Source organism: Perca fluviatilis, chromosome 6, assembly GCF_010015445.1.
Source record: "Perca fluviatilis chromosome 6, GENO_Pfluv_1.0, whole genome shotgun sequence".
Lineage (NCBI taxonomy): Eukaryota > Metazoa > Chordata > Actinopteri > Perciformes > Percidae > Perca > Perca fluviatilis.
In genome coordinates, this window is record NC_053117.1 from 21,436,624 (window position 1) to 21,463,669 (window position 27,046).

General features: G+C 40.2%; 1 protein-coding gene across 4 annotated transcripts in view; it reads left to right on the forward strand.

Annotated features, from left to right (window-relative positions):
* Nucleotides 1-21,724, forward strand: part of agtpbp1 (ATP/GTP binding carboxypeptidase 1) — a 30,005-nt gene extending 8,281 nt beyond the window's left edge. The window contains exons 1-25 of one of the 4 annotated variants that reach the window (XM_039802855.1): nucleotides 827-1,163; nucleotides 2,542-2,609; nucleotides 3,381-3,444; nucleotides 3,783-3,929; nucleotides 4,178-4,309; nucleotides 4,440-4,533; nucleotides 4,717-4,754; nucleotides 5,012-5,220; nucleotides 5,381-5,558; nucleotides 5,808-5,849; nucleotides 6,682-6,776; nucleotides 7,506-7,622; nucleotides 8,351-9,129; nucleotides 9,688-9,771; nucleotides 9,945-10,034; nucleotides 10,278-10,426; nucleotides 10,649-10,736; nucleotides 11,467-11,611; nucleotides 12,273-12,423; nucleotides 12,770-12,950; nucleotides 13,170-13,299; nucleotides 13,871-14,002; nucleotides 14,863-15,039; nucleotides 16,267-16,418; nucleotides 19,426-21,724. In XM_039802855.1, the coding sequence (XP_039658789.1) occupies nucleotides 1,106-1,163; nucleotides 2,542-2,609; nucleotides 3,381-3,444; nucleotides 3,783-3,929; nucleotides 4,178-4,309; nucleotides 4,440-4,533; nucleotides 4,717-4,754; nucleotides 5,012-5,220; nucleotides 5,381-5,558; nucleotides 5,808-5,849; nucleotides 6,682-6,776; nucleotides 7,506-7,622; nucleotides 8,351-9,129; nucleotides 9,688-9,771; nucleotides 9,945-10,034; nucleotides 10,278-10,426; nucleotides 10,649-10,736; nucleotides 11,467-11,611; nucleotides 12,273-12,423; nucleotides 12,770-12,950; nucleotides 13,170-13,299; nucleotides 13,871-14,002; nucleotides 14,863-15,039; nucleotides 16,267-16,418; nucleotides 19,426-19,606 (3,681 nt within the window). In that variant the 5' untranslated portion in view covers nucleotides 827-1,105 and the 3' untranslated portion in view covers nucleotides 19,607-21,724. Of the gene's footprint in view, nucleotides 1-826; nucleotides 1,164-2,541; nucleotides 2,610-3,380; nucleotides 3,445-3,782; nucleotides 3,930-4,177; nucleotides 4,310-4,439; nucleotides 4,534-4,716; nucleotides 4,755-5,011; nucleotides 5,221-5,380; nucleotides 5,559-5,807; nucleotides 5,850-6,681; nucleotides 6,777-7,505; nucleotides 7,623-8,350; nucleotides 9,130-9,687; nucleotides 9,772-9,944; nucleotides 10,035-10,277; nucleotides 10,427-10,648; nucleotides 10,737-11,466; nucleotides 11,612-12,272; nucleotides 12,424-12,769; nucleotides 12,951-13,169; nucleotides 13,300-13,870; nucleotides 14,003-14,862; nucleotides 15,040-16,266; nucleotides 16,419-19,425 lie in introns of those variants that run through there. The other 3 variants (XM_039802852.1, XM_039802853.1, XM_039802854.1) reach the window with 3 other exon arrangements.
* The last annotated feature ends 5,322 nt before the right edge of the window (nucleotides 21,725-27,046 follow it).

The following is a 27,046-nucleotide window of genomic DNA, read 5'->3' on the forward strand; positions in this document are numbered from 1 at the left end:
CTTTGAGCTTCATGCACCATGGGGTGGGGGTTGGGTGGGCATAGAAAGCTGTGAATTAACTTTCATCTGGGATGTCTTGTGGAATGCAATAAAATATATTAAAAAATCATCAAATATCAGATTAATCAATAATGACATTAGTTGCTACCACAATACTGGAAATTTGAACTGTTTACTATTTCCCCATGTGGATACAACCCTACAAACTATATTTTTGTTACTAGCTCTCATATTAACTTTGCCCTGGAGCTAGTAGTTTTTTTAGTTACTGGTATTTTCATTGTGGATTTTTTTGAGTGAGGACAACTTGTAATCACTTGAGGCGGAGCCTTAATGAAGCCTTTGTGTGTGGGTGAAGAATTCTGCTGAATCATCACTTAGTATTTTGAGCCTTCTGGCATACTTTGAATTCTTCCTTTTTGTGCTTTTCTTGAATTTCATCTTCCCATAATTCATTGCTTCCTCCCACACACAAAGTCAATTTGTAGTTAATCCAACATGACTAGTGGCCACAGTGGAAAGGATTCTGTCTGTGACCCTTTCAATCGTGATGTGTCAGCTGTTCCTCTCTCATCTACTGGATGGCTGTCTGTCACACCCTGCTTGCAGCCTCAACTTGAAATGTGTATGAGCATGACGTTGGTTCTGGGGAAGGTGGGGGTCTGTGACCCTGTTTACAGTAACTATACACCCAGAGACGGACTTTGCTGTACTCTTGTCTCATGTTCAGAGTTTGAGAGCTTAGGAGGCAGTAAAGCCACGTAAGTAGAGATATCCTATACAGTTGTCAGTTTTCTGCAGGAGCAGTTGGTGTTTCAGATTCTGGTAGCGTGCAAGGGGAGGTGCTGATTACTAAGTTCATGGTGTCCTGCCCCTAAGCTCAGTGTTTGGTACACAGTTGGAGGTTTGACCAGTGAAGCAGTTTACTTGTAGCCTTAGAGGGATGGAGAAATACCATTGAAAGACTAGCAAACTCTTAGGCGTTTAGATTCACAGCAGACCTGCACAACGTTTTGGACTCCAGAGGCAGTGAACCTGGGATTTTGGAAAACGGAACATTTTCTCACCCAAAGCTTTGGCGAACTTTGAGACCTTTTGTTATGAAATGGAGTACCGCTACACCAGGACATACTATCAATCAGTGGTCTCCCCAGACCCCCCAGGTAGGGTCCAGAATGATGAAAATATTTCAGGTAGTTTGACTCTGACTCTTTAAAAGCCTCCAAGATATAGATTTTCACAATAGAATTATCTATGAAGGCACACAAATATTTGACTTTTTCTCAGGCCAGGTTAGAACAATCAGTCTGTGTTCTACGACCTCCACAGTTCATGTGCCACAGCTGACTAATATCTGCAATCACTAGAAAAGACATAAATGATGGTTGTTGAGGTAAATTAAAGGGCAACGTCTACAGGTTATTGTGCAGATCACAATTAGCAGTTTATTTGCTTTACCTTTGACTGCCATCATAAAGCTTTGTATATTCTTATTAGAACACTTTTACAAGCAGAATAAAATCATTGGAATTGCAGTATATGGATAAATAGCAGCAAATCATTATTGTGTAGGTTTATTATTATTTTTTCCCCAGTGATGCACATAGTTGTGTAAGTGTGGAAAGTGAGTCTGTGGAAATTGTGTGTGTGTGTGTGTGTGTGTGTGTGTGTACACAGATGCATTTCTGGTCTATAATTTATATTTCACATTCTTTTTAGTGAGAGATCATCAATCATGAAAGCTGCATGCTTGACACATTTCATTTCCATATTCACCTGCTGCTGCGTGTTATGCCAGACACATGAACTCCTCACGTGTGTAAGATCATTACCAAGTGATTTTACTCTCCAACTTGGGGTATCTGTGATATGAAGTAAGCACCTTTATGACACAATCTGCTACCGTACAAGAAAGAACAGCCTTGTTAACAAGAAGGGGAGTCTTTATGATAATGTATGTATTTATAATCCTCTGCTAACTTTAATGTTTTTAATAAGTCATTTTTAAAAGGTTGAAGGACTTCAGTATCTGTTACCTCTTTTGAGTCCTGTGTTTGAGCTTGGAGAATTTGCATTTTGTTTCACAAGCGGACAGGATCACTCACTGAGGCCTCTTCAAAGAGGTCGGGAATCTGTCAGCTCCTAAATTACAGGGCAGGTGTAGAGTATGATTGAAAGACAGAAAGAAAAAAGGTACAAAACCACATCTTTCTGAGTGGGACAGTTTCTAAAAGGATAAAGGTAAAGCTCATGTGTGCAAAAGCTAATATTTGACACAAAATATATCTGTATTGTGTAATCCAGCAGAATCTTTGTAACTACAAGTAACCCAGGGCAGTGGTCTTCACATGTTCCAAGATAATCCTCTGTGGCTCTGTGACTTGTCTTTAGTGGTCGACCAAACATTTACAGGACAACCTGCTCCACATGGAATAACAGCCCTCACTTTGCTTGTGTGAGAGGTCCCTCAACTGTTTTCCACAAATGCAGTACTGTTTATCTTCACATTTCTGGTCTTTTTTATTTTGTTGTGTGTTGCAGAGAAGAGCGGGAAAGAGGTTATGTCCAAAGGTTCCAGTGGCATGGAGGTCATCCTGGCTTCACTGGAGGTCAGCTCATTCATCAACACAACTGGAGATTGCAGCTCAGTGCATGACAACACTTTAACACTAAGCTTACTCTGTAGTTTTCACTTCTGGTTGCACAAATGGATAGAGTGGTTTCCTTTAAATTTGACTATGAAAGACTTGCACTGTACCAGTCTTTGTGCTAAGATAAGTGACTGCAGATGGTAGCTTCATATTTATCGTACAGACATGAGTGGTATAAATCTTCTAATCTAACTCTCAGTAAGAAATTAAATAAGCAATTTCCCAAAATGTCAAATTATTTCTAAAAAGGAATATTTTACCCTCAAAAAGACAATTTGTATATCAATAACTCACCAAGTGTTTCCTCGAATTCATGAAGAAAATTGTTTTATTGTTGCGTGACTCCACAGTGAAAGGATAAACAAAAAAACGGAGAAAAGTCTTGATACATTGAACGTGCACAGACGGTGTATTTCCCTCACCTTGAGACATCCTTCATAAAACCTCATGAATAGACATCCATGATGTGAGCTTTGCCAGAATAAGCTCACTGTTTAAAACATTGCATGTACAGACATAAGAAATGCATCCATGCCTAGTTATGAACAGCTGTGGCAAACCCCGCTACAGATTTTACATTGATGCATTGTTTGATTTGAGATTAGACTGCACACATTACAGAAGGAACATCAAGTAAACTATCGTCTGAAGAGATAATTGCACACATTTCTAGAATTTACGATATATACAACTGTGTTGTTTAACAAATGTTCTGTGTGTCTTCGACAGAACACCAGGGATGTCCAGACCACTCTTAACATTTTGTACATTCTCAGTGAGCTGCTGACTGTGGGTGAGTAGAGGTTATTTTCACAATTGATGAGTTTATGCACTGATTTTGAGAGCTGATTACAACATTTACTGCCCTGCTGAATAATCACTTAGTGGGCAGTTTAAGTGTCATTTCTAATTTAGAAATGAAATATTTGGTGTACTTGCAAAGTGTTTACTTTTTCATGTGTCAAGAAGTAATTATATTCTAAAAGCATAAACAATTCATTGTGTCACTCTAATAAAAATTGAAAATGTAGCTGGGATTGCTAAAGTAGTAATGTTTTAAGGTTTTCACTGCATTTTCCCATCATGCATTATCACATCTAATGCTGTTTTACGGTTGTTATCTGTCTTTAGGCAGAGGTCGCAGGGTGGGAGTATTTGTGTCTAAAGGAGGAACAGGAATATTATTCCAGATTCTGATCACTGCCATTAAAGAGTTGCCTCCCAGTGAAGAACTCATGCTTCAGCTTCACTCACTGCTCGCCAAGGTTGGCCCAAAAGGTAGATCTAATATCATCTGTCTCAATCTGTGCTGGCAGTGTTCTTCTCCCCTGCCTTTGCGGGCGAATTACTACATTTCTTGGCGTGTGTGTGTGTGTGTGTGTGTGTGTCAAACAAAACGGGGACTCGTAAAAACGCTACAAGGTTCCCCTAAGACTGTATTGTTATTTAGTGTTTTGCAGAAAACACTGAAAATCTAGTGATAATTCTCTGTATAATCAATGACCTTACAACCCATGTCTGTTCAGACCGAAAGTTTGGAGTGAAGGCGCGCTTGAGTGGAGCGCTGAACGTCACAGTCAACTTAATAAAACAGAACCTACAGAATACCAAACTGCTTCTGCCCTGCCTGCAGGTTCTCAGGGTTTACTCCACCAACTGTGAGTAGTTTTAAACTTTGAAATACATCTATCAAAGTTTGAGGAGATTCCACCAAGAAATACTTTTTAAGTGCTGTCAGTTTCTACTTTTGCCTGATATCTCTGCATGTATGTGTCTGTTTTTGTAAAGCGGTGAATGCTATTTCTTTGGGAAAGAACGGAGTGGTGGAGCTCATGTTCAAGATTGTCGCGCCGTACAGCAAGAAGAACACCAGCCTGCTTAAGTAAGCAGTCCAATGTGTTAATGAGCCAGCATGAATGCTATGTTATAACAAACTAGTGACATCCACAGGCATATTCACATTCCACATATTCTTTGCCTCTTTCAGACCTCTTTTTTAACTTTTAATCTGTGATTGACATTTTTTCAGCCATGTAACCCATTTGCCTTGTTTCTAAATCAACAGGGTAGCTCTGGATGCACTGGGAGCACTGCTCAAATCCAGTGAGTAATTTGCTTTGTAGCATTGACTTTCAACTCTTCGGTAGTGTAGTGATCCTTAATTAGTGCTGGTTCCTTCTGCCTCTCTCACCTTTATCAACATGGATTTCAAGTTATCTGACCCCCAACAAACTTCTATTTTCTTTTTTATTTATTTATTTTTTTTTACATCTCCCATGATTCTCTTCATCCCATCCCACAGTCATGAAGTACCAATTATCAGTGCTTTCTCTCCTCCATTTTTTCTCTTCCCTGTGCAGAAACGAATGCTCGCCGTGCAGTGGATGGTGGACATGTGCCAGTCCTGCTGGCTCTGTACCAGGACTGGCATCGCAATGACACACGGCATCGCCACATGCTGATTCGCAAAGGGCTGCTGGTCTGCCTCAGGAACATCACCAACATAAAGCTTGGCAGGAAAGCATTCCTAGACGCTGATGGCATGAGGATCCTCTACAACTCATCCACTGTGAGTGAGAATGTGATGTATGCATGGCTAACAATTAAAGAATGCAACACATATGTACTACACACACACACACACACACACACACACACACACACACACACACACACACACCTCTCTCCATCTCACGTACTCTCTACTTTCTGTGTGGTTTTATATCAAGGAGTGTCTCCCGGTGCGGACTCTGGATCCACTTGTCAACACTTCGAGTCTCATCATGAGGAAGTGTTTTCCTAAGAACCGTCTGCCTTTGCCCACCATCAAATCGGCCTTCCAATACCAGCTGCCACATGTACCTGCTGTCGGCCCTGTGGCGCAGCTGTACAGCCAGCCACCTGGGGGTGAGACACCCACACACACACACACACTTCACTAGAGAGTGCCCAAGCATATCGCAGTGTACAGCATGCACACACCTTACATTGATGATTATGCAGAACAGACAGACACATTGACTTTTTTTTTTATCACAGTCATTGCTGCTAGATTCAGTCCTGCATTATACACTGACACACACACAAATTATGCTTACATCCCTGAAACGCATAAATGGTTAATGGCAATACTGCTGCACACAATGTGCCTTACAGGAAGAAAAAATCATCAGCTCTGCGACAGGCCCTTAAAGAAGGGTAAGACCAACCTAAGACACAATGCCATCCTCAGAGTACATAGACTCCCTCACTGCTGCTTTCTCATTCACCTCATGTCATACTTTAACTTCACTAAACTAACATGACATGTGTTGGTAATAAACGTGTAATAAAGATGCTTAGTACACATTGATTAGTGCATGCTTGCTCACTAGTAGACTGTCTTATGTACTTGCACTGTACTCAACTAATTTGCCTCCTTGCTTCCACAGGCTTTCTGGTGAAATATTTGAGTCCCTTTATCTGATCTGAAATGAAGCATGCCCATGACGATGTCCACACAATTTAGTTATTTTCCTGGCGAGTGCAAAATCAAACAGGAACGCCATAAAAACAATTATATACACTACAGTTTTGACAGTTTTTATTGGCAACAGCAACCCAGTAGTACCCAGCGCAGTTGTGTTGACTCCTCTATATTCCTGAAAACATGTCCGTGATGTCAGTATCCCAACCATGGAGAACAGTGTAATATAACAAGCTACTGCTATTACATAGACAAGTTGTCATTGAGATCACCAGCTCAATGTATTTGAAGAAATATATTAAAAATGTCTTCTGTCCTTTAAATCTCTCACTCATCTCTGAATCATGGCTGCTCACATCTTTTTGTTAACATTTTCTCTGTTCCTGTCATAGCAATTGAACTCAGTGACCAAAGTCAGTTGAGTTGTGCCAGCCTTACACACACACTGTGGAAAAATTATAAAGTCCCAGGCTGGGCGAAAAAAAAGCAAGATGTTTGTTTTAAGGACAGCCACTTAAGTGTGTGTTTCCGTGTGTGTGTGTGTGTGTGTGTGTGTCCATCCAGTGGACGATGTGGTGGATGAAAGTGATGATAACGAGGAGACCGACGCGGACACAGAGAACGATACTGAGGACGACGAAAAGGATCAGCGCACTGCGGTAATATTCAGCACTCGCATGCAGACACAATATTTCACATGGAAACATTATGTGTTGCACTTTGTGTATAAAAAAATATATTTTCTCTGTATGTCAGTGGTTTTACAGAGACAGTGCAGTTTAGTGATTTACATCTTAAACATTTTTACAACATTTTTGCGTCATGGTTGAACTTCATAAATGGTTGTGATCTATAATAATAATGGCCCGAATTGGCTAAAGGATGTGAATCCATCCAAATAGGCCATTTAGTTAAAAATCATGAATGTTTATATCAATCATTAATTATTACATTAGCATACTATTTTGCTGAATGTTGATGCACTTCTCTAATTTCCAGCAGAGGGCAGTCAGAACTCACCAACCACCAATCACCTGCCTCAGTGCCTAACACTCCAGTATCACTATGTCAAACATGTAAGCCATATATGATATGATGGCCAGATATGATATTTACAATTACTGATTTAATCAAAACATTGTCCTGCCCTTACATTGTGAGTAAGCAATCCAGCGAGGCACTCAACATTTCCGAACACTATTAAATCCCCCTAAAATTAAACAGCTACACAAAATAAGTGGGTTAGCTGTAGTTCTTTTTTCCTTTCGTCTGCCTCTCGTATTCCTTAGATAGCAACAAATATAAGTAATAGCCCAAATTCAGCCACAGAGCACACAGTCTGAAGTTTTACATTTAGAGGTTTGCTTCCTTTGGGTCTTTTTGATCAGAATGATGACATAGAGACGGACCTAAACAAACTACATCCCAGAAAGAACCCTGGTCGTCCGTTCGAGGAGTTGAGGGTCTATGAGAGGTTTTTCTTGGAGCTTTCTGAAGACTTCCAGGTCAGTAATTGTGTGCCCATGTTAACAAGACTTCTAGGTGGGGAAAAAAGGCCAAAACATCTATTTAAATTGACATGAATTATAGCTGAATTGGCATATTAATAAATAAGTATGTGACAGTGCTAAACAATGTGTTGGCACAATACTCTGTTATGTAGGCACATTTTTGACATGTACTATTAAAATGTGATCTTATTGGCTCAATGTCAGCAGTTGTTTGTCCGAATGAATTAGGATGAGACATTTCCTACAACATGGTCACATAGAAATATCTGGTCAAGACATCAATATATCTTGCCTTATTTTCTTTAACTTTTTGTGATTATTTGTTTCTATTTTTATTTATTATATTACATGTTATTACATTGAATTTTATTTATTTTTATTAATAAGTTTTATTTTCCCCCTACTTTTTCTTCTCATTTTATTTTATTACTTGCAGTGTGTGTTGCTACTGGATATTATTGATTTTAATGACGTTTGGTCTTATATTAAATGTCTGAGATGGTTAAACATGTTTTGCCCACTTCAATGCCATTATTAATTACTACAAAAACTTAAAATTTAAGCTTTTGGCCCATTGCACATTTTATGAGCCTGGCAAAGCGCTGAACACTGCTCTTGTTGCTGTTTTCAGTGTAAATAAAAGATCTTTGATTATATTTTTACCGGAGTGTGCGGTCTCTACCACAAACGTTTTTTCTGATCGATATATCCTATTTCTACAGGGTTATAACTTTGAATCCTCAAAGAGTGCCTCTACCACATCATCATCTTTCTCCTCATCATCAGCCTCAACTCGATCCACTCGGCCAATCATAGTGCCCACAGCTCAAGCCCTGTCCCCAAAGCTTGCCCCCAAATCAGGCTCTCAGGCGGATTGTAACTCTACCAAAGGACAACACACCCTGCCGTCTCCTTCTGTGCCCACTCCTACTCCGCCTGCTTCTCTAACACCTCTAGAACTGGACACCATCCACCTCACCAAGGACCAAGACAAAAAAGAGGAGCCCCGGATTCCTTCCCCCGACACATGTACAACATTTTCCTCTCTCGCTAGGCCTCCTTCTCAAGGGCAGATGATAGAACAGGACCTAGCACATGTGTTGGAGTGTGTCTCTCTAGAAGAGGAGGGGGCTCTGAACACAGGAGAAGGAGGAGGAAGGGGAGTCAAACAAGAAGGATCTCCAGTCAATGCCACGAGGCACATACAGTCTCCTCTGCTCTTGGGGGGCATCGCTACTCGTCGTGTGGGAGGAGGCGGAAGTAACTGGGGCTCAGATTGTGGCTCAGAGGGTGCTGAGGATGAGGGAGGGGAAGGAGCAGTCCTGGAGGTGCCAGACACAGCGCTGCTCCTCCCGCTGCATGACCCAGACCTTTATGTGGAGATGGTGAAGGGAACACACTCCGTACCCCAGTACGCTGAAGTGGCTTACCCAGACTACTTTGGCCATGTAGCCCCAACATTTAGGGAGCCCCTTCAGGAGAGAGTTTATGGTGTACAGAGGTAAGACATTTTTCTGAGAACTTGTGGTTTGCTCTAATCATTTAGCATTCAAACTAAAAAGAGTATAGAGATTATAAAACTAAGAATATAATAAAACTGAAAAGGGGAATGAACTGCAGTGTACTGTAATGTTTACCATGCCAGAAAGATTTACCAGATTTGAGCAAATATTTTGAAACTTTTATAAATCTTTGACTTACACTACAGATATGAGCATGACCTCATGCTGACTTGTGGAGCTCTAGTAATAGTGATTTTTTAGTAATGCTTTTTCCAAGGACAAGTTGTGAGTCAAATTTCAAGGCACAATTTGCAGAAAGTTATATGCAATAGTGTGGTACATTCTTCATGGCGCTCTGAATTGGCTTTTCAGTCTGATTATGAGCTACAGTTTACACTTTTAACTTTGCTGTGTCTGGAAGTTCATGGTGGCAGGAAAAGGCATTTATTACAGCTTAATGCATTAATCCTCATAAATAAACAAAAATCTTTAATGGAAAAAATATTTGTGCTTTCATTGTGTTAATCTTGAGTTTGTTTGTGGGTCTAATCATGCAGGTCTAAAATATTCCAGGACACTGAGAGGTTGATTCATCCAAATGATATCGTGGACAAAGTAGTTTACGACCTGGACATTCCTAGGTGAGTCCCTCTTACAGAGTCTGCTAACCGAAAGAGTTAGATCACTCAGGCTAAATGCAGCTACAATTATGACAAAAGCTACAGTTTATTTTTTTCTGATAATGTTGAGAGCTGTGGCATTCACAAAGCAGATTACTTTAGCTCAATCTATCATTCACATTTTGTTGTTTCAGTTGTCCTGTTATTGAAGATGATGGCGAATCACTGAAGTTTAACTCTCAGTTTGAGTCTGGCAACCTCAGGAAGGCAGTTCAGATTAGGAAGTAAGTATATATTTTCACATTCGGAATCAGTGAGAGCTACACAATTAGATGTGCATTTTTAATTTGATCATCTTTTAACATAATAACATTTAAAGCCGTGGTCAACTTTTACTACATTCAACCTACTTAACTTCAAACTACTGTAAATGTCACAGAATTAGATCAGAAATGTTACATAAGTATTGTTATTGATTGATGGTGTTTGGGTCCACTTTCACAGTTTATGTTGTGGTGTTTCTCCAGATACGAGTATGACCTTGTGCTGAATTCGGACATCAACAGTAATCACTACCACCAGTGGTTCTACTTTGAGGTGAGCGGCATGCGTGTTGGAACCACCTACCGCTTCAACATCATCAACTCTGAGAAGTCAAACAGCCAGTTCAACTACGGTAAGATGCACAACAACATGTGACCTGTCATTCTCCTTCTGACCTGCAGAAGATTTGTGTATATATTTGTAAATATTTCTTTAAATTAGATTTTATTGAATTTAAAGGCCTTTTAACCTACTGTTAGTCTATATGAGATTGCTTGAGCATCAGACAGCGCACATTCTTTTGTGTGTTTGTCTTTCTCCATGTGTGTGTGTGTGTCTCTGTTTGTATGTGCAGGCATGCAGGTGCTGATGTACTCTGTGCAGGAGGCGATCAGTGGCAGGCCTCGCTGGGTCAGAACAGGAACAGATATCTGTTACTACAAGTAGGTGCAGTCAGAAGGGGAGCGGGGAAAAGCAAAAACTACCTTTTTAATAAGTATCACAGTTAAATGGTGCAAGAGCACAGTTTTCATGCAGCATACCTATACTGCCATACTGCAGCTTCTGTGCTGTAGTTTATTAATTACCTTGTATATTTCTACATTTTATATACAGTAGCTATAAAGCACTCTCAACTACTTTATAGCTTACTGCACTGACAAAAATATTTTAAGCTAGTATTAATGTACTTAGTACTGCAACATTTTCGGAAAGCATCCTTAGAAGGGAAAGTGTAGTGACAACTTGGTGACGCACCCTTAACACTCTTTCTTCATGAATTGCTTCACATACTGTATTTACAAAGTATAGCATATATAATGTTCATATACTTACGCCACCTCAAACAATTACTTTTACACAATCCCGACAATGTCACCGAAACTGCACATCAGAATCCGGTTCATTGCCAAGTACGTTTTCATACAAGGAATTTGCCTTGGACTTTTAGTGCATAACAAAAAACATAGTAAGATATAATAAAAAGAAATACTGCAAAGGTCAAGAAACATAAATATAGAATAGAAAATTAACAATAAAGAAAGTAATCAAGTATAATGTATCTGTTTTAAAAAGCGCTGTACAGTTTGTGCTGGAATGTACAGAGATAATTGAGTGAATGTATTGTGTGCTGTATTGTGCAGCATTTACTCATGAAATTTTCCTCCTCCATAGGAATCACTTTGCAAGGAGTTCCATTGCAGCTGGTGGTCAGAAAGGAAAGTCCTATTATACAATGACCTTCAGCACGAGCTTCAGCCATAAGGATGATGTCTGCTACTTTGCCTATCATTACCCTTATACCTACTCCACTCTTAAGGTAGTATTACAATACCACAGTTTGCTGTAACCTAGAGATCATTAGCATTTACTAGTATACATATCTCTGACGATACCCACCCCACCTTCTTGACCATATCGCCAATGGTTTTGCTCCCTACAAAAATGTCAGTTTTCAGTATACTTCCGTTGTGTAATTATTACTCTACTTCCTACTGCTAAAACTCCCAAATCCCCAGTGTGACCCCAGATGACCCCCAGACCCTGCCTCTTGATACACTGCCACTGTTTGGTTTTCCTTGTTGTATCACTTATGTTCTTCAAATCTGATCTCAGATAACTACTGTGCTCTCACACTACTGTTCACTCATTATGTCAATAGATGTGTTTTTTTCCATTACATTTTGCCTGCCTTTTATATAGAGTGACTATGCAGAATTACTCATAATACAAGCAACAACAAGCAACAATAACCCAAACTGAATCACTTTATCACAAGAGGCCTAATAAACAGCCAGTGCAACAATTCAGCAGTAACATGTTGAGAAACCAAGAGGGATGGGGGGCTTAGATGGAAGTTGTAGATAATAATAATAATAATAATAATAATAATAATAATAATAATAATAATAATAATAATAATAATAATAATAATAATGTTAGCAAAATGTAAAAACTGTAAATTGTCATTGTATCCTCAGATGCACCTGTCCAAACTAGAGGCTTTGAGGACCCCTGAGATATACCTGAGACAGGATGTCCTGTGTAAAACTCTGGGGGGAAACAGCTGCCCCCTTCTCACTATCACTGCCATGCCAGAGTCCAACTCTAATGATCACATCTGTCAATTTAGTAAGTAAATCACTGTAGGTCTGTGTGCATGCATTTTTTCATTTGCTTACCATCGCTCTCATTGGACAAAATGTGGGATTCATGCTTGGCTCCTGGATAGTTCACCATAATGAACAAATGAATGAAGAAATTCACCTGACAGAAATGTGCCTTTCTCACTAATGCTTGCAAGAACATTAGGGTGAATATTACTGCATGAGAAGGTCAGGGCATGCTAGTGCTTCCCAAATAGGTTTTTCCATCTATTGTAGTTCACTGACACTGACACTTTTCAGCTGTGAACGAATCTGTTTCTTTAATTCCTCTGTTTATGCTTGTGCTATGATCCCTCTTTCTCAATCTCCAGGGAATCGTCCATTGATCTTCCTGTCGGCCAGAGTGCACCCTGGAGAGACCAATGCCAGCTGGGTAATGAAGGGCACGCTGGAGTTCCTGATGAGCACCAGCCCACTGGCAGCCAGCCTGAGAGAGGCTTATATCTTCAAGATCATCCCCATGCTCAACCCTGATGGTGTTGTCAATGGAAAGTGAGTGAAAAGAGTGTAGAAAGAAATGAACACACATTCACAGCTTTCAAGTATACACACTGAAGATGCATATATCTGCCTAACCTGGGCCTGCACGTTGGCCACAGCTTTATTTATATTAACACACACACATCTTGTCTTGAATGATTCTCCAGCTGTTGCTCTGTTCTCCTCCACTCTCTATCCTTCCCCTCTTCTGCTGTCTCCTTTCTGCTGTAGTCATCGTTGTTCTCTGAGTGGGGAAGATTTGAATCGCCAGTGGCAGAATCCAAATCCTGAGCTCCACCCCACCATCTACCACACTAAGAGCCTGCTGCAGTACCTTGCACACATACAAAGGGCGCCACTGGTATGACCTCTAATTAACTGGACTTAAATAACTATGGGAGCATTTTGTACTTTGCTGCATCGTCTTTCATTTGGGAAGTATAAATAACCTCTCCGAACATCACATTAATATTGGTCCCATTTCTCCTGTTCAGCTGTACACTCTGTTTGCATGTCTACTACATTTTACATCAATAAATCACCAAATTAGTTATAAGACATTAATTCAGTTACCATAAACAGCAGCCTCAATTGGCCTCTATACTACACTGTGTGTCAGCAAGTTCGATATAATGGGATATTGCTTTTATGTGAGATTTATTTACTGTACAAAGGGTGATAACTTTACAACACAAAGCAAGGTGAGGCTGCTGTCCTTTCTCTGAAAATAGACCAGAGAAAATGTCTCATCATGAGAAATATAACCAGTAAAACTGCAGGCTCCCTGATAACACAGTATCACAGTTCATTTGATGATGATGCAGTGAATTAATTTCAGCTATTGTAACTGTCTGTTTATTTGTAATTTTGTATTCATTATTTTTACATAGCTATTTAAACAAGTTTTGTAAAAAGTGTGTGCGTGTGTGTAGGTGTTTTGCGACTACCACGGTCATTCCAGGAAAAAGAATGTATTCATGTATGGCTGCAGCGTGAAGGAGACAGTCTGGCAGTCCAATATCAGTGCTACGTCCAGTGACTTACAAGAGGACCTTGGATACAGGGTGAACACAAACACACCCACACACACAAATGTGCTTTGCCTGTAACACACAAACTCTCATCCTCACATTAACTCTCTCCGTCTGCCCCTCTGTTTCAGATTACTATTCTCACATCGCTGAATAATAATTGCATTGAACTCCATACAAAGATCACCTTTATTAAGTTTTACAGAAAATAGATTCTATCAGAGCAACTTATATTTACATCAGCATGCCTGTCTTGTAAAGTGTATGCATTGAAATACAATTCCTGCGTCCCCCACTTAGCAACAGATTGTAGCACCATGTTACATTACCTTGTAATATTTTTGCACTTTTAAACTGACAGTAATTGCTTTTCACTTTCTCTCTATTTGTGAATATTGTAACATCAGGTTACTGTTTTAAGTTGCCGCCTTCTTGTTTATCTAGCTAAGGATTTTCTTATTCTGTTAAGTTTAAATACCTAATCTATTAGTGTACTATCTATCTTGTCATTAACATGTGTTAACATGTCATTAACACAACACCAGCTCTTATCTGAAAAACATGTTCAAATTTGTTTCACTATGATAATTTTTACAAGTTCACTTGAATTTTACTCTGCTGTGGGATAGGACTTTTACTTTCTATTCACCAGTCAAGCTGGCCAGGTCAAGATCAGTTTGTTTCTCTGGAAATGCAAATGTCACTTCTGGCTACAAGCCCACAGCAAACATTTTGGGTAGCAGCAGTCAATAGTGCTGCTTTCCCAAGCAACTGCTCTGTACATAAGCCAGTCTTTGTTGGACACTTTTATTTGTCCCCCTACTTTATCGTCTCCCCCCTGCACTAACACACACCTACACAAAAACACTCAAAACTGTTTGTGTGTTTTTTAGGCACTCCCTAAGATACTGTCCCAGATCGCCCCTGCCTTCAGCATGGCGAGCTGTAGTTTTGTTGTGGAGCGCTCCAAAGAGTCAACAGCCCGCGTTGTTGTATGGAGAGAGATAGGAGTACAATGCAGCTACACCATGGAGAGCACGCTCTGTGGTTGTGACCAGGGAAAATATAAGGTAAGTGTGTATTTTATTTTGTTTATAAGGTATGGACAAAAGAAAGACCTGCCTGATGTCATGCTGTTAAATACTCCATTAAATACTCCATATAAATAAATGGAGTATTTAGTGCCTTTATTAGAGAGACAGTAGAGAGAAATGATAGGAAATGAGAGAGATGGGGAATGACACAAAGGTCCACGGCTGGGCTCGAGCTGGGGACATGGTCCGTCCTTAACCCGAGGATTCCAGGGCACCCTGGAAGTTTTTATTATTAGCATATATGGGAGCCACAGTGTGGTAAAGGAGGAAAATTAGCCAGAGCTATTTAACTTTCTGACAATAGCCCGGTTTTATTGCATTGGACATGTGTTTTGTTGTGTCCACCCCCTGTAAGTAAGAGGGAGGTGCCCCTATAAATCTCCAAATGTCCAGCAGGTGGCGCTGCAGTCCTTTTTTTCCCCACTTTCTCTTTGCTTCGCCTCTGTCTTTTCTCCTCTTTTTTTATTTGACCCCTCTACCTCCCTTTCTTCTCTCTTGCCGTCTTTCCACCCCAGCTGATTTCCTTCCTTCTGAATTCTGCCAATGTCAACATCTTACATATCTAGAGGCAGTCTGGGGATGCCATTTTGGCGCTGATTAGCAGCCCCCCACTGGTTTGTGTGGAAGTGTTTGTCCAGATGTGCAGGAACTAATGTCTTCTGAATTGGGGCTGCATATCTCTGTGGCCAGGCCCAGTTTAGATGTCCCTAGCTCTGCTCTGGGGACATGGAAACATGAAAGTGTTTGGTTAAGTTGGGGGTGAGGTGTGTGTGTGTGTGTGTGTCTGTCCCTGAATGAGTATTCATTTACTTTTATGATTGGCCAGCACTGTGAAGACTTTGTTAGGGTTGCATGTGTGAGTGCATATGCGTTTGAATTTGTGCTTCCTGCAAATGAAAAATTATCGTGTTTCTACATGAAAAGTTTTCTCAGCAACTGCTTTCCAGCATTGCAAATTGGGCTGTTTGAAGATGGACAACGGCTCCATCCCCAGGCTCCAGAGCAGCTATACAAAAAACCACCGCAAACATTTTAAAGTAGATTTCTGTTAGACCTTTGAAAAAAAGAAGGAAAAAAAAAAAGTTGGAAGTGTGCACATACTGTGCGTGCAGGTTTGTCTGATTGTGACATTTTTTGTGTGTGAAAATATTAGTGTCTATTAGTAGAATATGTCTTTGATGTGCATGTACATGTTCTCTTCAGGGTCTTCAGATCGGCACCAGAGAGCTGGAGGAGATGGGAGCTCAGTTCTGTGTGGCCCTGCTGAGGCTGAAGAGGCTGACGGGGCTCCGCAATCACCAACACCTGCTGGATTTGGAGAGCGATATTATTGGGACACAGGCTAAAGTAGTCAGGTCAGTAATGTGGAGCATGCTGCAAATTCACACCCATGCACAGTTCATGCAGGTGCACACAGATGCTGGGGTTATTTAGAGATGGAGAGCTTTGTGTTAAAGGTTAGAAACTCACAGTTGAGGAATAAAGTCTTTGATCTCATGGAAACGAGACGGCAGGAGGTAGAAGGCAGGCTCACACTACAGATGTCATGAACCAGTTTTTTCAAACTTTTTATTTATCAGCATTGTAACCTTCCCAATATATCTCAGATGATGATGATGAAGTCTTTTCTGTAGCCAAAAATTCTACCTGAAAAACAGTCCCTTTTGACATGTTGATTACTCAATGGTGTGACTGTAAACTCAGGATCTCCTCTGAAGCACTACTCAAGAAACAAATGAAGGCTTGCATTTATGCAGGGCTGCTGTGAATTCTGTCAATGATCATGTGTGATAAATATAATAAACTCTGAAGTGAGAGTGGAGTGGAGTAATTGTCAGTAATGTCATTGCTTCTCTAAAAGAGCGTAAAACAGCCACAAGATCTTAATTTAAAAAAAATTGTATTAAACCATTGACACCTACAAAGTTTTTTCAGGGCCACAGTGAACGGGATGGATTAAATGCACATGAAACATGCAAACGATGACACTGCCTTCCTGCACAGTCGCTTGTAGCTGGAATTTATTAGCACGAAGTATTAAAGAAATCCAAACAAAGTGATCAGTGTCAGAGCATGTCCTCATTCACTGAAGTGTCGGTGCGTTCAGGGGACGGCAGCATTGAATATGTTCAACTGTAAGACACACACTAATTTCACTAGTCCAGTACAATGTATTTTATCTTCACATTGTTTATACCTCTTGTCACAACGCGTTTGCTTTGTAGAAGAGTATCAGTAGTGATTTATTAGAGTTCAAGTTTAGCTTGATTGTCTTGGTTTTCACAACTGGCCTCTCTCTTTTTCTCTTCACTGTGATGCCAATTGTACAGTATAGACCACTCAAATGATGTTGTTTTATGTTCTCAGTGTTTGGTTAAAAGCTTAGTTAATTAATCGTTCATCAGAAAATAAATCAATTTTGGTATTTATCCTGGAAAAATGCCAAATATTCTCTGGTTCCAGTATTATATATGCTTTTACATCCTAACAAACTTAACTGTATGTCAAATCAACTTTATTTAATTTCCCTGTTCGGAAATGTGAGGTCCACACAGATTCAATTGGACTTGAGTTCAACACCGCATATAAATTATTAAACTTGGCCAAACCCTATCTGTGACCACCAAGGTTATCTTATTTTCTTTTTTAACGTCAGCGTTCTCTCCTCCCCAGATTTGTTAAAGCAGTTGATTTGAAAGAATGGCTTTAAACTCAAAACCACTTAATGCTCCCGTCTCTCCATCTCTGTGTCTCCCAGTCTCTCTCTCTCCTACTAACCTACTCTACTTTAATATTGATATATTCATTCATCATTTATGTGTCTGATCATTAAGGGACTCCAAAAGTGTTTTTGTGTGCTTGTGTGTGTTTGCATGAGTATCCTTTGGGATTGGTTGCTCTCATCCCAGGTTTATGGATTCATGCGTGGCGCTTGGTATGGTACCACTTACCATTTAATAGGTCATCACAAAAATGACATTGTGGCCATTGGGAGGCGTCTACAAATAACTGGGTGTCTCGGAGTGAGTAAATGGGTGGATACGGGCATGGGTGTGTTTTTGCCAGTGTAAGGAAGACTGAAAGAGATGTTTTTTTTTTTTTATTCATTTAAGGAGATGTGGAAGTTTATCCACAAGTGAATGAATGTGTTAGGTTTTTTTTTAATCTACATACATTACATGAATCTGTATATTAAGATGGACTTTGTATAGAGATGGCTGCAGTTGATAGATACAGAAAATGTAACCCAAAGAAGGGAGAGATTGGGTTTGGTATTTCTATAATGGCTTATAATGGTTGACTCACAACTCTCATTATCTGTTTGGACAATATTCTGTCCATCCACATCATTACACACACACACACACACACACACACACACACACACACACACACACACACACACACACACTTACTGTACATATACTGACGCACAATGTCTCAGTCCCTCTCCTGCACTCACACACTGGTGAGCTTGGTGGGAGATCATTGCCTGAGCCCCCCTGATCGACTGTCTCCCTGGGATCACATTTCAGACCATTAACACCATTAAAAACCCACTAAAGCCACTAAAACCTCAAAGAACCAGCAACCATTTAACCATTAAGACCCACAGGGAAAACAACAGTCACATTACTTCTATTTTGTTAAGATTTTACATAGATTTAGACATTTGAAGATATACCTTAGGCTCTTGGGAGTTTGTGATGGTCCCATCTTGTAAACTAAACAAATTATGAATTAATTTTAAATAAAATGTATAAGAATTATTTCATCAGACATTGTCTAAATGCTATGAACAATGTTCAGGCAGAGTTTAAAATATAATGGCAGATTGTAAGATCACATGCTTCATGTCAGAGTCTTTGTTTGTCAGTTTTCTTTTTCTAACTAAATGCAACATAAAACAAAGATAAAGATCCAAAGTAACCTGGCATATTAATAATCCTAAATTTTGTATGAGTTCCCCATGCTATATTTGGTTTGTGCTTTCAAGAAATCTGCTCCACAGCAGTACATTTTCAAGGACCCTGAAGCCCATTTCAGATGGGTGTGTTACTCCGTGAATCTAGAAAGCTCTTTGTTGCCTCCAGTACCTCAGAGTTCAGCTCAGGGTGAAGGACAGTAACATGATAGTTATATGCTATACAGTACTGTAAGGGAAGATCTGTATTTCTTTTTAAGAAGTGCTATACAAATGTATACATTTATTATATATTTTATATATATAAAATAATGCATGCAGAAATACATTTTAAAATGCTGTATTATTATTAACATGATGTAGGTGAGGAGTTTTCACCGTGACAGGCTTATTCACATAAGTTACTTAGAGAGAAACACTTATATTTTGTTATCCAGCAGCAGCCCCACCACCTATGTGATGGAGGAGGACGAGCCGCCCTTTCTGGAGCCGATAGACTACAGCGCAGAGAGCAACGATGAGGACGCCGAGCCTGAAAACGAGCACGCCGCTGAAGTCCAAGGGAATCCCGATCACCTCGATCAACTGTCGGACTCTGAGACCAATCACAGGGACTAACGCTGAGGTTTTTATCTCCTCTATACCTGGCAATTTGAGCGTATAACCACCCAGTGCTTGGATTGTCAGCTGATCTAAAATTAAATGTTTCATAGGTGAATTAGTCAGAACTCGCTTCTCACTTTCACTGGTGAATAAATAGCTTAGATTTGCACCTGACCCTATTATATAGACACGTTATGATGGTCCGTAGGCTACAACAAGGTGCTCCTTTCCCAGATGGATTGATTTTGTTGGTCCACTGGAGTCAACTGTGTTGCTCAGTGAATGTTCTCACCTTTCACCGTCATACTATAGCCTTCATGAACTGTAACCCCTGACCTCAGACACCATATAGCCTCTGAGATTCACTTATAGCTAGCCAGAGCAGCAAACAGCAGGCACCGCCGATCCTTAACTTGAACCCTTGTCCACTCGCTCCTTTCTCACAGGCGGTCTTACACTGAAGCTACCAGACAAGGCTGTGGTAGCGTAGTAGAGCCAGTGGCTTCTGTAGGTACTGTGTTCGAAACCCTTCTCCCAAATCACCCTGTTTGGTTAAAACCGAAGGGAAACTGGATCTCCCCCACTTGACCAGCTTAGAGATCCAACCAACCTGCCTTCTTATTTCCTTTCTCCTTCTTTTCTTTAGTCTCACCCTGCACTTTAACTTTTTACTCCTTTTGGCGACACTTCCTTGTGTCCGTCCTTGCTTTCCTCTTTCCTTTTTTTTTTTTTTTTTTTGACATGCCAAGGTAATGGTGTCTAAATAGGATCCAGGGATGACCAAACAGCTTGAGCATAGCTTAGCTGCAAGTTAACGTCCGTCATCCCGAGTGTCTTATGGAGAAAAACCTACTCAGATGTAACTACACTTGAGTTGTGACCTCACTTCCTCTCTTTAACCCCTCCCTCTTCGGTCGCAGTGCACGTGGTCTGATTATCCATGTGCTGTTTGCCTTGCTTTATCCAAAACTGAAACTATTGATATCACAAATGTAGAATGTTCACGACTTTATCCAGACAAACTTGTACCATAAATGAAACGCCGATATAAACGCACACCACAAACTAACACAAGTCTGGTTTGTGTTTCTCAGTCACGTACAGCATTAAAAACATGAAGATGGAATGTAACATATCCACATGCACTGTTGGTGTTTTCATTGTTTTAACTATAGACAGTATTATAATGTTAGACAAAGCGGTAACAAACACGACGCATGAGCTGCAGCGAGCAGAAAACCCTTTTGCACTTTGGATAAACACTATACACAAAACAAAGCGAAACAAACTGAATGGAACATCACTTTACAACAGTTTGCAAACTACAACTTTAGTCACCTTGTTAGTTTAAAGTTCTCAGAGCCCAGCCCAAAGCTGGTGGTAACATTGCTGTGATGTTTTAAAAAAAAACTTAAGACTGGAATTTTGTTTCCTTTTTATCTGTTCCTCCAATCTGTGTGTACATTTTGTGGATTTGCTGAGGAGAGACCCTTAAAAGCAGATGGTGCTTTGTAATGAGAGTATGAAGTAGTTTGTTTGAGAAAAACATTTTTTTTTGTTTATAGAGATGAGGTACGTTTGTGTTGCATTTGTAAAGCTAGCGCATGGCTATTTTCTGCTTTTATTTTGTAATTTATTAAGTATTGTTTTCTGGGATGCAAACGTGTGTGTGTGTGTGTGTGTGTGTGTGTGTGTGTGTGTGTGTGTGTGTGTGCGCGCTTTTGTGTGAGCGTGCGTTTGCGTTTAACTTATTCCATTATTCAGCTCAGCTAATGCTCTTACAGTGTGTTTCTTCTTTCAATTTGATTATCCCCTCTCACTCTCCTTTACTCCCCACACATCATTTACGCTCTCTCCTTCCATCTAAACTCTTTCATTCCCTCGTTTTCTAACAACTTACAAACCCAGGGAGGTCATTGTTCTGGGCGTGTGTGTTTTAAGGATAAATGATGTGAAATAATGTCCCTATGAGAATTTTGTGTGCTGTTATATTTGTTTGTTATAGCAGGCTACTTGTTTTATGTTTGTTTTGAGGTAAATAAGCAGTGATAGCGACTAATTTTAAGTTGGGATTGTAACGCAGAAAATTGAAACGTGAAGACAAGGGAAATAAAATGTTAATGTGGTAAACTGGCTGCTGTATTTTATTTTTCTTAAATTCACAGAACATTTGTCTCATGAGGACCTTTTCTCTCAAACTTGGTAAATCAACTATTGGATTTATAGGGAGAAAGAGCTGTGATTGGCAGACAAAACTAAAAACATTAACAGGGAAAAATGTTTTTCTTACAATCTGGGTCTTATTTTCATAGTTTTGCTTTCACATTTAGTTTCACCCTCTGACAGTTGTTTAGATCTTTATTTTTTTTTGGGGCCGCTGCAAAGGTCTCAACCTACATGGGGCACACACTCTACTGGGTGAGCTAGAGGTCGCCCCAGTGGTTTAGATAATTTGATAAAACTGGATTTTGTTTAAACAATCACTCACGTTTTCAATACCACGTCCACTTCCTTGCAAATTTGCCTAGCATTGCGCCTGTTTCTCTACAGTAACCTGGTGAGAAACATGTTGGCATACCAACTGGGATCAATTGGCTATGAAAAGCATACTTTCCAAATATTTTTAGTGTAGGTGTGCAGGGAATACAGTTATGTTTACAGACTAGATATAGTATAGCCAATGTGATGGCTAAGTTTGAGTTCATGGTTTTTGCATGCCTACGATGGGATTAGTGTCCATATGTACATGTATATGTTGGTCGCTGTAATTGTTCCTCCTGTCCGTACTGAAAAGATCCTTTCTTAAAGCCATTTTAGTGTTAATGAAGGGGGACAAAATCCACATTCATCATTCTGTGCAAAAAAATATTTCAAAGCTAATGAGGCTTCAGCAGCATTACTATCCCTCCACCACCGTCGTCAATGAAAATAATTTCTCTGGAAACAAGGAAAAATTTGATACAAAAACGCTAACCATGGAAGGTAGTCACTGGATTTAGCTAACTCAGACAGATGAAGCCTGATGTTAGGTGCTGCTGAAATTTAAACTTAAATCACAGCCAGTGTAGACAGGTGGAATAATTACAGTGACCAATAACTCTTTCAATATACATATGGGCATATGAGTATTGTTTGAGGACAGACTTGAAAAAATGTGAATCTGTCCCTGTCACTAATTCATTTATAATAATCTATCTATTGATCTATATATTACTCGCTGCAGATACAAAAGGGGGAATTATTCCTCTTTGTGCATCTGTATTTCTGTGGATGATAAAGAGATAATGTTTTTGTTTCCAGGCAAATGCAGCAGTTAAATCTAAAAGAAGAGGCTTCGAAAATCTGATGTGTAAACCTCCCGGCGCGCAGCAGCTCTCAGTTCAGTCTTAAGAGCTAGAAAGTTATTTTATTTTTTTCACAGAAGCCATGAGGAGTGGTAAAATTGTCTTCTTGTAGTTTCTATCAAAACTACGAAATGAACCTGACAATCCCTGAAACTCGTAACATCACAGGTATCCGTCTACAAAGCACTGTCTGGGTTTGGTTTGGTTTTCGTTGATTTATTTCTGGGCTAATAGAGCATAAGTAGCCACTCAATCACTCCATGTCAGTGGCACAGTTGTATAAGCATTTGTTTATGTACCTCCGCTGCTTAAGTGCCCCCGGGTAACCTAATATTTTGCTTCTGAGGAAATGAACAAGGCGAGAAGGGGATAACAAAAAGCCAGCACAAGCACATGTCTTTAAGTATGATGCTGAGTAGATATAAATGGACAGAAAGATGCAGAGGAGGAGGAAAGTAAGACATGGCGAGAGAGAGAGAGAATTTGGAGAGGTAGAAGAGAATGTTAATCTGAGGAAGGCAGCGGGGAGAGAAAAGCTCTTTTTCTCTCTAAGCCCCACGCCCTCACTTCCTGTCCCTGCTGTCAATAAGAACAGCTGAAGTGCATCAGACAAAACCCCCCCCCTTACCCCATCCCATATCCTCCAACTACCACCACAAACACCAGCACCAACCAACCAATTAACTGCTCTGGTCAGAGGATAAAAAAGCGTGCGTGCGTGCTGCAGGGTGGAGGATTTTGAACTTCTGCTGTAAGTTTCTCATGTTCATCAGAGACCCCTAATTAGAAGTCTCTCTCCCTCTCCCCTCACACATTCACGCAGGCACCGTGCCCAGCCTTCATTCTCATACTGACGAGCTCATTTCTGTAGTCTAAGTGTGGCTCTCTGGGCCTCTGATAGCGTAGCCAATTAGTGCCAGTGTCCGACTTGGCCACTTCTCTAACTCACTGGTGGTCCCACTGAGGGACAGAATGGCTCCAATGAAAAGGTACAAGTCCACAAAGAACGGCCTGACAAAGACGTGTGTAAAGGCTGCATGTCACAGCAGCACACAAGACTGGAAAAACTGTGTGTGTGTGTGTGTGTGTGTGTGTGTGTGTGTGTGTGTGTGTGATCTCATTGTAATTCCGCATCAGAAGTCCTCGATAAAGAGTTAAGCGTTCTAAGCCGTTACTCATTATGATAGAAGTGCTTTTGAAGTTGGTTGAATGGTTAAAAATGCCACAAACACTAACCGTTCTAAATTCCAACCTGTATGCAGTGTTTCAGCCTGACACCAACCATGATATGTGGCTTATAATAAGTTATGACACAGACAAATAAACTATTTGTTTAAAGGTATTTGTGCACAGAAAAACTACTCAATTTACTGTAGTGATATTCATGAAAATGTGTTTTTAGTAGAGATGAAAAGGAAGTCACTGAGGTTGCAGGACTTATTTAATCAGAGAGGCTGTTTCAGAGTTTGAGGTCCTGGCAGCAAATACACAATTATTTACTTTAAAATCCAAATCGGCCGCATGTCAATGTGTCCTTGAGGCAAAACACTAAACCTGAAGTTGCTGCCTGGATGAAGCTATATGGCTGCATCCAATTAACGTTATGTTTAAAATCAGCGGTGTGTCCCTTTTAATATTTAACCTAACAATTACACTCTCACTAGGGAGAGCCCCTTCTGATTGTGTTCTCATAAAGCTACAGACTTGTGTGCAGTCTTCTAACACAACAGTGCCAACATGGTGTGTAGGACAGAAATTGTGGCTAGTGCTAAAACCGACAGAAGACAAAATTGAGTGCCCTGGAAACATTTTCACAGACGCTCACAGGGACCCACTTTTCCTCTTTTGCATATGAATAGCTTTAGATAGTAGATAAACACACACACACACACACACACACACACACACAGACATAATTGGTTATGTAGGGAGCAGAGCCAACTTGCACCTCTCGTTGCCATGGTAACCACAGAGACTGATTTTTCTAGAAGCACTTACTCACATCCCATCTGTTATTCACTTGTTTGTTCATTCATTCCTCCTTTTAGCCTTTCTTTATACAAATCTCTCTCTCTCTCTCTCTCTCTCTGGGTGCTTTTCAACCCATTTCCATTCCCAACTCTCCTTCGATAAGATGCTCTCTTAGCATGCATATGTAAATGAAGCAGACTTGAAACCAATTAAAAAGAATTAAATAACGAACAGCATTGTGTCCTCAGAACTTGGTCGCAGAGATAGTGGCTCAGACCAACTGACACAGCATCTAAGCAGTTCCAACGTTTGTAATATCAACTCCAAGCGCTCCTGCTTGTTTAATCAGCACAATGGAGACTGATGTGATCTTTGATGGATTTAATCTGCATAGGTTGACTCCTGTTTTAACTTACAACCAAAATGCATCGCTTTACTATCCATCTCTTTCCACTTCTTTCCTATCTCAGCCTTTGCCTCTTTTCCTCGACTTGCCCCCCCTAGACGCCACCCACAGCTCTCTCCAGGGTGTATCAGGTTATCATTGGCCAACAAAGCAGGAAACAGGAAGTATATATTGCTATATAGACAGAACTCTGCAGATACTAGATGGACACACACATGCACACACACACACACACACACACACGCACGCGTGCGCACACACACATGCACGTTTGAAATATTTTTTTTACACTTTTAATGCTTTCAATGTTTGACTTTTTTAGAATTTATTTTTACATCTTTATTTTAATGTTTTTTGCACTCACACACACAGGCATGTAAAAACACAGAGACCTTGTAGGTCTATGTGCTTATTCTCCCATTGTTCTGTAACGTCAACTCCGTGTGTGCTTATCCTCAAAACAAAAAATAGAGAAAGCAGAGGAGACACTGGTTGTATGACGAAGCTCCAGAGAAGCACATCAATTATGGACAAATTCGAAGGTGCACATGTGAAAAAGGACACAACACACAGTTCTGTAGAGCTTAGAACTATATAAAATCCAGTGTCATTCAGGCTTTTCAATAACTTAGCAAGTGTCAAAAAAGCAGTCAAGTTCCTGATATACATTGCAGATTGGCCCACTGCTACACAGTAGTGTTCTCATGTCAACCTACACATGCAGGAATTTATTTTTATTTTAGTTTTTAGTCTGACATTAAACAGGAGACATGCTGGATATACAAATAAACGGATAGAGAATAAAAATTGAGTTTCAGATGTTTGGATAGAGGAAAACAAAATGCTGAAACAGACGCTGAGAATGTGAGAAGAAAAGACAGGAAAGCTCTATACTCGTGTCAGCTTTCTGTCAAAAGAGAGAGAGAGAGAGAGAGAGAGAGAGAGAGAGATGGTGAAAGAAAAGACGAGACAAAGAGACAGCAAGCTCTGATAGTCCTGCGTCAGCGTCCAGTCAGACCCCATCTCAAGGCGACTTGGGGACGTCAATGGATGGACGCCAGCAAGGTCAACAGCCTTAGCCTTCACGTCAACACAGTGCATTACTACACACTAAACACACTGTGCACATGTATGCATAAAACACACAGACACATTTAACACAAAATATACTTTTAGACGCTGGGGTAGAGACAGCACAGTAAACATGGTACTAAGGACTGTGGTGAAACAGAGTGAGTGGTGATGATAGTCCAGAGAAAGAAAGACGCAGACAGGCTGGCACACACACTGTCTCAGGAGTGTAATTAATATGTAAGTTAAAGTACGGCTGCTATAGATATGAGTGCTGCAATCTCTCGTCTTTTTATTTTTTACTCAGTGGCCCTGAGAGCTCAATGCAAATGAAGAAAACACCTTTACCAAGCACATGTGAAGCATCATAAAACATACTGAAAATTCAGCCAACACAAACAAATATGAAATGCTTCAAGTTGAACAGAACAAAACGGAATTAAGTTACAAAACAAAGTTTCCAGTCGACACTGGCCCAGTTGCCTTGAACCATGCCCTAGCATGATTGTCCCCTCTCCCTACTCCAATGCTGGTCTGAACTCACACTGCAATAAAACAATCAGGGCCAGAGCATGCTTACGTCATTACATTGCAGGACTCGCTGACTACAATTTCCGTTCATGTGTAAGGTAAGAACTAGTCTATGTTGACGAAAATTTGTTG